The 15,043-nt window shown below is 36.1% G+C and overlaps 3 protein-coding genes across 3 annotated transcripts; 1 reads left to right on the top strand and 2 right to left on the bottom strand.

The window, feature by feature from the left end:
• Positions 1-3,257: 3,257 nt before the first annotated feature.
• On the bottom strand, positions 3,258-6,175 carry LOC108813792 (uncharacterized). Its single transcript, XM_018586447.2, has 12 exons — positions 5,917-6,175; positions 5,553-5,730; positions 5,399-5,461; positions 5,201-5,306; positions 5,027-5,131; positions 4,872-4,948; positions 4,657-4,774; positions 4,500-4,572; positions 4,221-4,412; positions 4,008-4,128; positions 3,697-3,918; positions 3,258-3,610 (listed from the first exon to the last, which is right to left on the bottom strand). Exons 1-12 carry the CDS (start codon positions 5,988-5,990, stop codon positions 3,563-3,565), a joined length of 1,377 nt encoding a protein of 458 aa, XP_018441949.2. The 5' UTR covers positions 5,991-6,175; the 3' UTR covers positions 3,258-3,562.
• A 1,954-nt stretch (positions 6,176-8,129) lies between these two features.
• On the bottom strand, positions 8,130-10,213 carry LOC108813791 (protein NUCLEAR FUSION DEFECTIVE 4). Its single transcript, XM_018586444.2, has one exon. It carries the CDS (start codon positions 9,939-9,941, stop codon positions 8,229-8,231), a length of 1,713 nt encoding a protein of 570 aa, XP_018441946.1. The 5' UTR covers positions 9,942-10,213; the 3' UTR covers positions 8,130-8,228.
• A 1,004-nt stretch (positions 10,214-11,217) lies between these two features.
• Positions 11,218-13,205, top strand: LOC108811565 (probable glucuronoxylan glucuronosyltransferase IRX7). Its single transcript, XM_018583629.2, has 4 exons — positions 11,218-11,659; positions 11,786-12,153; positions 12,263-12,513; positions 12,607-13,205. The coding sequence occupies exons 1-4, from the start codon at positions 11,383-11,385 to the stop codon at positions 13,067-13,069; spliced, it is 1,359 nt and encodes a 452-aa protein (XP_018439131.1). The 5' UTR covers positions 11,218-11,382; the 3' UTR covers positions 13,070-13,205.
• The last annotated feature ends 1,838 nt before the right edge of the window (positions 13,206-15,043 follow it).

Here is a 15,043-nt window from a genome sequence, read left to right as displayed (position 1 = left end):
TGGAGAATTTTAGTTGCAATAATTAAGAGACTAAATCAAACTAATGGTATCTGTTTCAAGTTTAGTAAAAATATGTATGTTTCGGTTCAGCCATCATAAGTCATAACAACTGCTATTGTATTTTGTTCCTTAGCAAAAATTGTCTCTAGTAAGACCTAAATAGTCTCGTATCCTCTTATACGATTGTATCACCATCGGATCTTTCTGCGACCAGTGTAGCTACATATATACTAACAAGACTAGACTGTGAATTTTAAAAATAATTCATAGTTATACTATTGCATTTTGTCTGATTTTAGACTATTCAGGTTGGAAATTAGGTATTTTGGGAGTTGGTTTTCGTTCCTGGGTTTATCTTCAGACTATTCAGTGATTTTGAGTGTATTTCTCGTGGTTTATTTCCTGTATTGATTCTTCTTCGTTTTTGGATGAGGCCATTGGAACGTTTGTCCAGCGCTTGCTGCTCTTTTCCAACTATTCGGGTGATTTCTTGAGCTTCTTTTGTTCTTCAAAGCTTTTGGGTAGTTTGTTTGTATATTTTTGATATTATCCTCATTTCTCTGTTGGTTGAAGCGTTGGTTCCCTCATTCCCTTGTTTGGCTTATTGTTTCCGAAGTTGTGTTTACTACCGGCTTAGTAATCGTCAATGTATCATAATGTTGTTCAGTTTGGTAATAAAATCTTTAGACAGAAAAAAATACTATTTCCTTCTCTAAAAGTCTGGACCTGATCTTATATGTTTAATTAAGAGGATGTTTTTATATAAGAAAAGAGAGAATGAAAACAATATCTCACCAATAACAATGATTTTCACCAACTGATACTATATACTAAAGTTTCTATACAGTCATAATCTGGTTAGGTTTGTTAGCAAGAATAACTTTCATCTTATATACTACAAAATAAAACGGTCCCATTTACTTTTTCCTTATAAATGTGAATTTAGTCTTTTCTCCAATATTAATTTAAGATGGTTGCAATGCAGGTCTAACGTTTTCTACTGTCCAAAGCCAAATTTAAAAATATGCCCCTTTATAAATTATTTATAAAATATATAGGACGCTTATTATTGAATATGGATCGTTTTGCATTTAGTTTTGTAAAATTCATCCGTTAAACTTATATAGCCAAGTATTTCAACCATAGTAGACTCAATTAATAACATAACCAACTTATCTGATATTTTCTGTGATATGATAGACCGCAACTAATTCTTTATCAATTTCAGTTTCGAAAATATTATTTCATTTGTGGTAACATTCAAATGGTCAATAGAAACTAAATTATATAATCAAAAGATAAGAAGGAAAATGAAAATTTTGGATAAATAAAAAAGTTTTGCAAAACATAAAATGATAAATTAGAACAAGAGGAAAATCAGTTTGCGGTTAAGTTTTGGTTAGAACTTTAAATTTTAACTATAAATCTACTATTAATTATTAATCATATATTTAACATTAATAAATTTTTAAATTGTTGGAAAGTCCAATAACATTATTCTAACTAAAAATTTCCAGTAACTAATATTTAACTTAAAAACTCTGCATGTTTATAAGTATTAATATTTTTTTTTTAAACAATATACTTATCTAATTTGGATCCATTAATCAATGGCTTAGGTGATTTTTCCTCTAGATCAGATCCTGGATGGTTGTCCGAGTTAGCTCTTACTATATCAAAATGTGTATGAGTTGTGGCCACTACTCATTTCTAATTTTCCATACACCTATGCTTTGATTGACAGAATATTACCATAAGCATTATATTACTTATTATTAAACTAATAGTAATTTAAAAAAAATATTTGGAATAGCATTTAGAAGATGCAAAAATATTTATTTAATATCATATCAAAACTGTCATTCTACATTTTTAATGGATTTTTTCATACATGATTTATTTCTTACTCTTTAACTAACCAATATATGTTTATTTAAATATTTTACTTAAATAATTATATATTAAATAAAGATATTCATGTTTTTATATGATTTTTTATTCTACATGAAATATGTCAAATTTACATTTTAAAAATATATAAATTATTTATTGTTATTCCAATCACTTTATTAACTACATTTATAAAAACATACTATTGTCTATGCAAAATACTGATTTTCTATTATCGGTTCTATCAATCAATGCCATAGTTGTCGCCAGGGCCTAGTCTAGAATTATACAAACTTCCAATGGCAATGGGGGACCCTTCCCTAAAAACATTTCCCGAAATGAATTTATTGCTTCATTCTGAAACATATTTCCAATAGTTGACGTCGATCAGACATATCCACACGTACGCAGTTGTCTTTGCTTCATGTGAATTCACACATACGTGCGATAAGTACTCGTATTCAAAAGTATTTATATAATACTGTGTGTGTGTGTGTGTGATGTGAACATGGAATCATGGATGGAGAAAAGTTGGTCAGCTAAAGGAGGATACTGATAACCTAACATCTTCCCTTTTGTGCTTATTCGCATGTCTCAGTCTCTTCTCCAAATTAATTCCGTTTAAATGGGTATTGTATTAAATTTCAAATTTGCATAGTGTATATCGTTTGACAAAAAAAAAGATTTAATCATCATTAGTTACTTACTTTAATAGAGCTCTAAATCATGTTACCAAGATATGAAACCGGCGTAATAGATGCTTGATGTGGGAGTGAAAGAATCTAATGTTGGTGGGTTAAATAAAAAGACAGGGAAAAGAAATCGCACATATCAAAAGGGGGAAAAACTTAGGAGTAACTAAAAAGTCCTTTACGTCCCATCCCAACGGTGCCCATTATGTTTTGTGTTATTATTACAACTTACAAGCAAGCAAGAATAGGACTTATCATTTATTGCCCCCTATATTTTCTATTGTGCACATTGACCCCATTTATTGATTGTGTATTTGCATTTGTAAACAACAACCGCAGCTGTTGAACAAAAAAAAAACAACCGCAGCTAGAGTTATGCATTAGTTATCATTATATACACTTCACGTATATGCATGTTTTCAACACAATACATTAGTTATCTATCCTTCTTTTTTCAATTTCGATCTTTAAATTTCTAAAAAGCGAAAATATACAGCACAAATATTGAAGCCGATTGAAATATGTGAAAGTGAAAGCCTCTTATATAATCACCATTTGATTAGAGTATTGTTACAAGTCCCATCATCATTGGAGTAAAAGCTAGTCAGTTAGGTGGCCAATTATCAAAACGGCCGACAAAATTAATCAGTTTAATACCGAATTAATGAGCCTGAATTAGCACTTAAAATATTCATTAGACGACTATCAGCTAACATAATAAACTTACAACAGTAGTACCACTCAATGAGTTTGTAGTATTAGATTTGGTAACATAACCCAAATTCATCAATGACACAAGGGTAGATTTTTCTCCTACCCCCAAGACATGGGCAAAAAAGAAAGCTTAATAGAGGGTTCTACAATTTAGTTTCTTTCAGTGTTAAAAGAGTTAAACTAAAGCTAAAAACCAAAACCTAACACTAACTAAATTTCACTTTGGAGACTTGCTGGTAAGTGCTAACGTTACAGGTTTTACCACTTCAATCGCTTCTGCATCCTTGAAGAAGATACGAGGCTTTAGTACGAACCTGTGTTAATAACCAACAAAACAGAGATTAAAGACTAGGATCAAAGTAAAAGAAGACAAGTTTTTTTAAGTCTGCTTTCTACTCACCTTTGATGCAAAAGGCCGAAGATCGGTGCTATTGATCTGACTGAAACAGTTTCTGAGAAACACAGCCCACATGTCTCTCAAAACTGGCTTCTCCTCAACCAGTTTACTGGACAAGAGCCAGTTCTCTGCCAAAACCAACAGCATGTACGTTCTGAAAAGGTTGCAACTCTTCTCCTTCAGATTGATAGACATCAGCGAGCTCATCAGATTCTCGTCGCTCTCCTGAGAGAACCAAAGACCAGAGCATATGTATAAACGCCTTTGACTTACAGTCTTAACTTTCTGGTGGTATTATTATGTGAACTGTTTACCTTATGATCAAGTAAAACAACAAGCATTTGATTGGCGATGGTACTTCTCAAACGCTTGCTTCGAGCATCAACACCTGATACAGATTCCACTATCCTCAAACAGTTCATGTCTTGAGCTACTCTGAAAAATGAAATCCAAAAACCAGAGAAGCAACTGTGTGATTTGATTTGATTTACATACATACATGATAAGTAAAGAAGAGGAGGCCGAACCTGGAAGCAAGAGAGTTTGCTATGTTCTTGCAGCTTGAAACCCACTCTCCATCTTTGAAGGATTCAGTAACAGATATCAAGCATTCTTGTAGGAGAAGCGAAAGACCTTGAAGACCGCGATCTAAGAGCAGCCAAACAAGGATTCCGGCTATTTGTTCAAGTTGAGATGCGTTGAAAATAGACCTTTTACACCTGAATCAACAGAGAAGGCATTATTAGTATTTTAAAAATGTATGGTGCATGGAGAACGTTTTTGTTATCTGTTTTTGCGTCACAAACCTAATCTGACAGCAAGCAGAGACGAATTTGAGCCAAGCTCTGATATTCTGAGGAGGACCTTGAGACTTGGAATCTTCAAGCACAAAAGTTAGTAGATGATATAGTCTCTATCTATGATAATAAAAACCAAAAAAGGAGAGAGCAACAAGAAACTCACCTGCTTCAGGTAGTTCAGCATTTTGTGATGAATTAGTTCTGAACCCATATGATTCAAGAGCTTCTTTAATTATCTGATAGTTAGGAAGCCATTGGATCTCAACAGGAGCTCCATTAACCTGATTAAAATCATCCAAGGAGTTAGTTTCAGTCTGGAAACATAATACATTGAACTAGGGAAGCTCAGGTAAAAGGAAAAAGGTAGATAGTGGTCACCTCGTTATGTGATAAGAGTATGGAACACCAGAAGTCACAAGCAGAAGACCTTAGGTCTTCTTTTGGTGAATACAACACTGATAAAATCGAAGAGCATTGGGTGAGCCAAAACCTCTAATGAAAAGAAACTTGAAGAAAAGAGATAAAGGACATACACATATCAAGCGACCATTTGCATATGATTGTTTCCACACGTGCACACGTCAAGATCAGTTTTGTGAGCCAGCCGTTAACCAGTAACCCCTCAAGAAATGCGGTTCCTGGATTTGTACATACTTTAATCCCGAAGATATTAAGGAAAATCAACTAAAGGCAATTAGAAAACTAACCGTTATCTGGATTAAGATCGACCACCGAGTTTAGCTGACTACTCATAAACTCTTTCAACAAGTAGCAGTTGTCGAGATCAGCAAGCAGTGAATGCGTTGGAGCTCTCTGTTATAATATAAAAACATCAAAGAAAATAACTATTAACAAACTATATCAATTACTCTGAAACATTGGGAATAAAAGAAGCAGCTACTAACCTGATCTCCAAACATAGATAAACCCCACTCTTGGATATCTTCTTCGCTGCATATCTCATTCATCTGAAAACATGGAATCACCAAACAGATATTATATGATAAGAAAAAAGAAAAACTTATTAAGAATGTGATGAATTTAACAAACATTTCATGCCTGATTACGACAGTTATCAACAATGGAGAGCAAAGTTTGTTGGCCATGTTTGTCATCATCATCATCAGAATCGTAAAGCTTAGAGGAGGCTTTGCGTTTCCTGTTTCGTTTGTCTATGAGTTTGCTCTTCTCTTTGTAGAAATCGGAGACAAGATCATCTAACTCAATCACTTTCTTCCTGCGTGTGACAGACACAAGTCAAAGAGAAACAAACACCACAAAGTTGAGAGCTTTATTAAGAGCATTAGGCACAAAGGTTGAGCCTTTACTTTGCCCATTAACCCTAAACAAGAAGCAACAAATGACCCTAAAGTCTACCAATGACAAGAAAAAAACATGAGAATTATGGGATCTAGGATAAGACCTTTTCTCAGCAGATGGTGGAGGGTTAACAAGAGGATCTTCGTTCTCGAAATCAAGAGGCCCGTCCATATTCATCGTTTCTTCTTCTTCGTCGAGAGACCAAAACCCTCTGAAACTTTAGGGAAGCGCGAATGTAAGTGAAGGTAGTAATTGAAAAAAGGGAAGGCAGTTCTGCCCTAATGGAAGACCAAAACCAATTTCGGATGGATGTCCGAAGATTCGGCTTGATTCTATTTTTTCAAAGTTCTTTTTCTGTTTCTTTTTTTGTAAACTCGGGTTGATTTCGGTTAGGTTATTTTTCTTTTGATTTTTGGTTTGGTTTGGAATAGTGATCTACATATAGGGATGGCAATCCAGGACCTGGACCGCGAGTCTAGCCCGTAAAGACTTGCTGCGGGATGGGATTGGACCTCCATTTGATAAGCCCGAAAAATTGCAGGCCTTGCGGGACAGACTCAAAGCAGGACGGATTCAAAGTGGGATGGGCTTAAAGCGGGACGGACCGAAAGTGGGATGGATTAAACCGCGGGATTTTGAAGACCCGCAATCCTAAGTCTCTATTTCTGCTTTCACCAGAGAGAGAGAGAGAGAGAGAGAGAGAGAGAGAGAGAGAGAGAGAGAGAGAGAGAGAGAGAGAGAGAGAGAGAGAGAGAGAGAGAGAGAGAGAGAGAGAGAGAGAGAGAGAGAGAAGGGGATTAGACATTATGGAATTCCGTTGATGGTGGTTTCAGGGTCGATGATGCTTTCGCTCTCTCCAAGCACCTCTGATCTGCACCGGTAGAGTTTCTTCAAGTCATCATAAATGATAATAAAAACATTTGTTTTGTATAAGCTTAATGTTTTGATCTTGTAAGAGTATGCTCGATCATGTGCAAGCTGAAACTCAATTCTTGTCTATATTTGTTTGTCTATGTAGATACAAGCAATGTAATATTAGATGTCCCGCGGGACGGTCCGCGAAGTCTGCATATTTCGCGGTACGGGATTAGGCAGCTAGTTTGAAGACCGCATTCCGTGCGGAACAGGCCCACCGTGTACCGCCAGAAGCCGAACCCGCAGCGGTTCAAAACGGGACGGGACGGGAGAGTCCAATTGCTATCCCTATCTACATAGTAGAGATGTTAAAATAAGCCTTGGCCGGTGGACCAAGCCCAAATTTGACCATCGCAAGCTGGTTTGGACGAAATAACTTATGCCCATTTTTTTTCTTCTTGTGGGGGTCTTTTGAGTTCGATTCAAGCAGTTTTCGATTTATGCGATTACCACGATATTTATCCATTTTGTGCCTTAAAGAGTGACCTCCATGGATTTACTATGTCTAACTCTTACCATGAATCAGTTGAGCTACCTTTATTTGAGCTGCCTAGATCTATATTCCTGGTAGAATTTTTACTTTGATTGATAGATTGAAATTTCACAAAATACCAACAATAAAAAACCCTTTGGAAACTAAAAAGACTACAGAAACACATTTTGATCATCATGGGCGATCACGTTACACATGACAAAAGAAAAAGAAAACAATTTTTTTTTGCAAGTGAATAATTTCTTCTAGTTACCCACTTGCAAAGTTTGTCAATAGAAGAAATACGTAGAACAGTTGACAAAGATACACACATGAACCTCAATATGCTGGAGTGAGTCTCCATCCACACAACCTAAGTCAAACTGGACAACCTTATCTTAAAAGAGAGATGATTTTTTCGTGGCAATTTGACTTTATTAGTTCAATATTCAACTTCTACGGAATAACTTATATTAGAATTGGCAAAAAAATGATGTAACAATATGTCATTAAGAGAAAAAAAGAACTTTATTAACTAGAATTGGCAAAAATGATGCAACAATAAGTCATTAAGAAAAAAATGTCTTCTAAAATAGCTAGTGGGAAAGAAGGTAATTCAAAGACCAACTGGCGTGCGTTACACACAGTTGGTGAGACCGTGGGAGTGATACAGACGCAAGTGCGTATTATCAACTTGTAGCCTTGTACGATGTAACGTTTGCTACACTAATAGATAAACTCAAATCCAAAATAGCATGCATAAAGACTATACGGATCTCGGTTTTGTCCAAAAAAAAAAAAAAAACTAAAACTATACGGATCTTGGTAGGATGCGCTGCATCATGTAATATGACAAAAACGCTCCTACAATTTCAGCCAATTGATTAAAGAAAAAGTAACCACGTTGAAGCAGAATAAAGAAACGGATCTCTATAAAAAAATCTATTCATCTATTATTCACAGACATAAATCAATTTGTCTGATAATGATAAACAAATAAATTCGAACAGCTTTTTTTTTCTGCCTCATCAAGACTTTCTCGAGTCAGAGACCATTACAGACTCGGACTCATGACTCTCCCTAAACTTCTTGTAAATATCACCTTTGTAAAACTTTCTCGTCCTTATCGCTAGACCCAAAGACACAAGCGCTCCAAAGAACGTCACCGCAGCCAAAACCAAAAACGGCAGTTTATAGCATTGGCTCCCTAGGCAAGTCAAGTCTTTCACATCTTTTCGAGTTAGCCCCCGAGCCGTTAACTGCTTCATGGCCTCTCTATCGTAAAGCATCCCCGTGACACGAACGTTCAGGATGTAAGATCCAAGCGGGCTAGCGAGCTGTCCGCAGTTGAACAACGTAGAGAAGTACTTGAGCCCGAAGAGCTCCGAGATGATGGCAAAGAGCAAAGGAAGCTGCGCGCCGAAAGAGAACCCCATTAGAATGGACGCTATGTATACCGAACCTGGCACCGGGAAGGCGATTAGAAGATGTCCCGCGCAGCTTAATAGGAGGACTAAAGTCATCATGAGCGGTCGGGGTAGTTTATGCTTGGCGAGCAAGTATTCAGAGACAAAACCGGAGAACACTCGACCGAAGTAGTTCCATATGCTGACCAATGACACAAACGAGCTAACCGCATGGTTCGGATAGCCGAGTGATTCTCCTATCTGTCCTAGGTTGTCTAAGGCCGTCAAGCTTGATCCCAAACCGCAGAAAGTCGCTAGGAATAGGATGATCATGTCCAGGCTCAGCAATGCTTGTAGTATCGTGTAGTCTTCCCCTCTCGGCGGCGGATCGAAAACCGTCAACAGACAAGATTTCATCTCCTTCTTTTCTCCATCCCCCTCCTTGAGATCATCAGTTTCTTTTTCGGGTTTCTCGATCTTGACCTCGCTAGGCTCTTCCAGCTTCTTCATGTTCCACACTTCGATCTCTTGCTTGACGGTGACCGTAAGAGGCACAAAGAGCAAGACGCAGCATATCGTGGCGCTCGCGATGTAAGCGGCTCTGGTGAAATGAACTTGCTTCTCGGCGATGTTCATAGCCATGAGGAAGAGAGCCAAGAAGATGGAGATGTAGAGGAAGTTGTAGAACACGTTGATCTCGTTCCTCTGCCTCACGACTTTCTTCTCTCTAATGGAATACACAAACACAAGGGAGACCAGAGCAGGTAGCCAAGCGATCAGCAGAATCAAAGACTTGGAATCGTTACCGTAAATAGCGAAGTAAAGCTGCGTGAATATCGCTCCACTTAACCCTACGTAACCTTTAAGTAAACCAAGCATGACTCCTCTGCTCTCAGGGAAGTTCTTGACGCAAATAACCAAAGCTCCCGTGTTCGCAAAGTTTTGAGAGTTTGCTCCGATGCAAATGTAGAGACACATTTGCCACACTTTCGGTTTCGCTACTCTCCCTGTTACGGTAAGCCAGATCATGAAGTAACCGACGAAGTTCATGGCGGAGCCGATGACGAGGACGAACCAAGTCGGGGTGACTTCGGCTATGAGTCCGGACATGACTCCTACGTTAGCTCCCAGATCTTTGAAGAAACCTAACATGTTCAACGTCGTCTGGTCGTAACCGAGCGTGGATTTGATGTCTTTAGAGTAAGTCCCGAAGAGGTAAGTGGCTCCAGCGCAAGCCATGATGAGGAACGAAGCGAACACCATGAACCATCTTCCATTGAAAAAATGAATCAAGAACCGTACGGTCTCGCCGGATGAATGAATCTCGCTACCCATTTTTAGAAACCAGAGTCAGGCTAATAGGATCAAGATCTCTGTAGATTTGAGTCTTTGAAAGATTTGAGTAAGGCAATCTTGATTGAGAAATATAGGCTTGGTGGGATCAAGAATGAAAGGTGAAATGATAGAAGTGCAGAAAAGGTCTCAAGGCTATAAAGTAGAACAAGAGAATAGGAGAGCTTGTAGACACATGTGTGTATCGAAGAGCGGGCTGATTGTCGGAGACTTTTGAGGATAATTTAACCATTTTATTGACGCCAAGAAAATAGTAATAAAGATTGACCATATTATCTGTCTTTTCTAATTTTGTCAGTAAGATAATGATAAGAAGATTAACAGATGTTGAAAAGTGATTCTTTCTGTCTTTGGACAGTAATTGTTATCAGGACCCAGATTTAGAAGAAGATGAGAGATCAAAGTTCAGTCACTATCTGTTTACCAGATTTAAAGACGGATAAATCGTTAATAAATTGGTTTAAGTTGAATTTATCTGAAAATAAATCGGTTTATGCTGACAGGAAATATCTTTTTAGACACAGTTACATGTGGATTGTGGAGGCTGACGAAACAGTAGTTATTATTAGTAAACAGTGTCTAAAAGTTGCTAGAGATTGTCTTTTTTTTTTTTTTGGCACTGGTTGCTAGAGATTGTCTTAAACTAGTATTTTAGAACAGTATGTAAAATCAGCTAAGACACCTCTAATAATCATCTCTAATCTCTAGCATGCTTCATTTTTGTTTTTGCTTCATTTTTGAGTTTTTTTTAATAAATAAAAATACCAAAATTTGGTGGCTTCCCATTGGTTCCCTATTCGAACTGGGTCCACTATTCCATGCCGTGTACGGGAATACTACCAAAGGTTGCACTATTTCAACCAATCTTCTATATAGTATAAGGCATAACTAGTGGGATTCGAAAGCTTAGAGAAAATCTTATAAATTTAGCCAGTCAATTTCTGTTCAATCTCTCTATTTACACTATTTGATACGAAGCAAGACTTGATTTTTGTTGTACATACTATTTCTACAATCAAATAATAATTCTAATAAACAGCTATAAATTCCGATGTCCTCTATCATTTTTTCTGTACAAAACGAGTTCTAGACTGACATTTTTGCTCATAAAAAAAGTTATCAGAAACTTCAATGTTTTTTACAAAATAATCGGCAAAAAAGAAGAAGAAATTATTAGCAATTTAATTGTTTTATTAGTATCTCTTAAGAGTCAGCAAAGAATTAATTATGTAGCTTTCATCAAATTTTGTCCAACTTCTGCTGTTCGACCTTACACCATTCCTTAATATCCACTTTATCTCCCAAACCCAATTTCGAAAGCCCCTCTTCACCAACTTAAAACCTTATTAACGTATTCCAACAATCAGATAATTTCAATCAAACAAGAAGAAGCCTTCCAAATTATCCAAGAAATCCAAGAACCATGATAACACATAAACAAAGAAGAACAGAGAAAGGACTCTGCTTTAAACACTACTTCAAATGGATCGTCTGTTTTTCATTCACTCTCTACTTTCTCGTTTCCTTCTTAGTCGATCATGACCAAGAAGACCTTCCTTTGTCTCCTTCTTCTTTGTCCCGACCAAACACTCTTCAAACTAACCCAAAAACCAAGTTTATTGCTTCTCATGCCGTGTTTGAATCTAAAATCCATGATCACACACTTATCTTTCCCCCACAACGTCCAAACATCAGAACTGGTATATGTATACATTAGTTTAGTTAATGGTTTCATATTTTCTTTTTGGTAAAGAAAAGTTTCAAGGACTAAATATTAAGGTTTCATATTATGACTATTTTCTTGTGTTTTTTTTATTTTCCTTCAGATGTATTCAACAATTTGAAAATATACGTCTATGACTTGCCTTCCAAGTTCAACACAGACTGGTTAGCCAACAGCAGATGCAGCAACCATCTTTTCGCGGCCGAGGTGGCTCTTCACAAGGCGTTGCTGAGCCTCGAGGGAGACGTACGGACGGAAGATCCGTACGAAGCGGATTTCTTCTTCGTCCCTGTTTACGTCTCATGTAATTTCAGCACAGTCAACGGCTTTCCAGCGATAGGTCACGCCAGATCACTCATCAAGGAAGCAATCGGGCTCGTCTCAGCTCAATACCCGTTTTGGAACCGAACCAGTGGCTCTGACCACGTCTTCACCGCCACACACGACTTTGGCTCTTGCTTCCACACCATGGTTAGTTCAAAATGAAACTATTTGCCAATTGTAAATATTTATTTACAAAAAAAAAAAAAAATATATTTATTTACATTTAGTGTATTTTTTACTTTTTTCAAAAAAAAAGGAGGATAGAGCAATTGCTGATGGGGTACCAATGATCTTGAGGAACTCTATAGTTTTGCAAACTTTTGGTGTTACGTTTAAGCATCCATGCCAAGAAGTAGAGAACGTTGTGATACCACCGTACATCTCGCCGGTGAGTTTGCGCAAGACGCAAAAGAATATCCCGGTAACTAAGGAGCGAGACATTAGGGTTTTCTTCCGGGGCAAGATGGAGATTCATCCCAAAAACATCAGTGGACGCTTTTACAGCAAGTAAAATACACAACAACCATATACTATAATTACTCCAATATAATATGATTTATCTATCTCCATACTGAATAACTTTTAAAAAAAATCTACTAGGCGTGTAAGGACGGAGATATGGAGGAGTTACGGTAGTGACCGGAGGTTTTATCTCCAACGACAAAGATTTGCTGGTTACCAGTCAGAAATTGCACGTTCTGTTTTCTGTTTATGTCCTCTCGGGTGGGCCCCGTGGAGTCCGAGACTTGTTGAGTCGGTTGCACTTGGATGCGTGCCCGTTATCATCGCCGACGGTATCCGTTTGCCGTTCCCTTCTGCCGTGCGCTGGCCGGATATCTCTCTCACGGTCGCGGAGCGAGACGTTGGGAAACTCGGAGAGATTTTGGAACACGTGGCGGGGACTAATTTGTCCTTCATACAGAAGAACCTTGAGGATCCGTCTGTTAAGCGGGCCCTAATGTTTAATGTCCCTCCGCGAGAGGGAGATGCCACGTGGCAAGTTTTGGAGGCTTTGTCGAAAAAATTGCATAGGTCCGCTATAAGATCAAATGCTTTTCTGTGAACCAATTTGTTTTTTTTTTGTCTTCTTTTTCACGGGTGTTATTACTGCTTTTGAGAGTTAGTGTATCAGAAATGTAGCAAAGTAATTGATAAATCCTAATTTAGGATTGAGCTTGGTGAAGTGGAAAAACAATCAAAACAGAGGATGTGGGAATTTTTTTAAAAAGACACAGATTTAAAAATCTCAATTTCTTATTTCCGGATGAGCGTTGGCAGATTAATCGGAAAACAATGATTTTGTTACTATGAGACTTGATGACCATTTAAATTTTAAATGAATGATGAACTTTTTAGTGAAATAGGAATACAAAATCTAATCGTTTAAGAACTTAACTGTCATGAAAATCATAAAAATATATATGCAATTTCTTTTTCAAGAGACTACTTAGTATTTTTGTCTAAGAAAATAATTATATAATGATTTAAGAGACTACTCTTGGACTTGGTTTTGGTAGAAAAAGACAGGTTAATTTGGATGTGTGCCTTTTTGTATCTCGCCAGCTCCGTATTCTTCTTATGTTTACTATCATATCCCACTAAATGGTTGCACCATATGTGAAACATGGCAGACGTTGTAAACGTCACCAAGCACGCTGCATTCCCTATTTGAAATAAATATTTATTATCTGTCACTTTGGTTTCATTTTGTCACTTTTTCTCGTTGAGCATATATGTCATAATGTATTTTTGCCCTTAGTAAAAATTATTAAATGAAACCAAATGAACACTTATTAATCGAATTTTGTGATTCTGCCTTCTAAAGACCCAATAACACATTGAGAACCCAAATGGTTATAACGATGATATTCATTCTATCAAATAAATTTATGTTTTAGTCATAGAAATAAATTTATGTTCTAGTCATAGAAATAAATAGAGTTATTCTTAGGTTCACCCCCTAGGGTGAACCTCAAGGTTCACCAACCAATAGTATTTGAATATTTGATATTTGACATCTTTTAAAAAAGGAAACAAAATTTAATTTTTAAACTATATTGTATTTTAAAAATAAAAAATATAAATACATTAAAAATAGTAATAGTTACAAAAATAAATTAATTAATATTATTAAGCTTTTAGTAAAATATTAAACCCTATACCCTAAATCCTAAACCCTAAAATTTTAGGTAAATCCTAAACCCAAAAATTTTAAATAAACCTAAACCTTTTTATAAATCCTAAACCCTAAATCACATATATTAAAAACTAAATCATAAAACACTAAACCCTAAATCCTAATCACTAAACCCTAAACCCTTGGGTAAACCCTGAACCCTTGGATAATTCATGATTTTGATAAATCTTAAACCCTAAATCATAAATATTAAAACCTAAATCATAAAAACAGTAAACCCTAAAATTTTTGGGTTTAGGATTTAGGGTATATGTTTTAGGATTTAGGGTATATAATTTAGTATTTTAGTGAAGGCTTAATAATATTAATTTATTTATTTTTTGTAACTATTATTATTTTTTTATGTATTTAATATTTTTTTTATTTTAATCTAATTTGAAAATTCAATTATGTTTCTTTTTTAAAAGATATCAAATATCAAATACTTAAAGACTATTGGTTGGTGAATCTAAAGGTTCACCCTAGGGGGTGAACCCAAGAATAAGTCAAATAAATATATGTTTTAGACTTTTAGTCATAGAGATGTCTTTGTAAATTGTATATACATAAGATGAGAAGAAACTGAAATAAAAAGGTAAGCCATTAAATATTAAGAAAAACATACACAGCAAAAAAAAAAACGTTTTGGATCAAAATGTTTTTCAGAAATTTCACTAACCACACCATAATAATCACAGAGAACAAAAACAAAGAACGTTTGTAAGAGACAAGAATGAGAAGAATGTATTTTACAGAAGAAGAATAAAAAAAACAAAGAACGTTTGTGAGAGACAAGAATGATAAGTATTGTAACTGAATATGTCAGATCATATGGGTATATAACAAATGAAAGGATTTTTA

This window comes from Raphanus sativus, chromosome 6, assembly GCF_000801105.2.
Source record: "Raphanus sativus cultivar WK10039 chromosome 6, ASM80110v3, whole genome shotgun sequence".
NCBI classification, from domain to species: Eukaryota; Viridiplantae; Streptophyta; class Magnoliopsida; order Brassicales; family Brassicaceae; genus Raphanus; species Raphanus sativus.
This window is presented reverse-complemented; position numbering and strand designations above follow the sequence as displayed.

Bases quoted from the DNA above. Each gene is read 5' to 3' on its own strand.
- LOC108813792 (XM_018586447.2), bottom strand. From the start codon at position 5,990: ATGAATATGGACGGGCCTCTTGATTTCGAGAACGAAGATCCTCTTGTT. The intron at 5,462-5,552 runs GCATGAAATGTT...CCATGTTTTCAG, and splicing joins TTGATAACTGTCGTAATCAG to ATGAATGAGATATGCAGCGA. The intron at 4,129-4,220 runs GTTCGGCCTCCT...TTCATTTTTCAG, and splicing joins GCAAACTCTCTTGCTTCCAG to AGTAGCTCAAGACATGAACT.
- LOC108813791 (XM_018586444.2), bottom strand. From the start codon at position 9,941: ATGGGTAGCGAGATTCATTCATCCGGCGAGACCGTACGGTTCTTGATT.
- LOC108811565 (XM_018583629.2), top strand. From the start codon at position 11,383: ATGATAACACATAAACAAAGAAGAACAGAGAAAGGACTCTGCTTTAAA. The intron at 12,154-12,262 runs GTTAGTTCAAAA...TCAAAAAAAAAG, and splicing joins GCTCTTGCTTCCACACCATG to GAGGATAGAGCAATTGCTGA. The intron at 12,514-12,606 runs GTAAAATACACA...AAAATCTACTAG, and splicing joins AGTGGACGCTTTTACAGCAA to GCGTGTAAGGACGGAGATAT.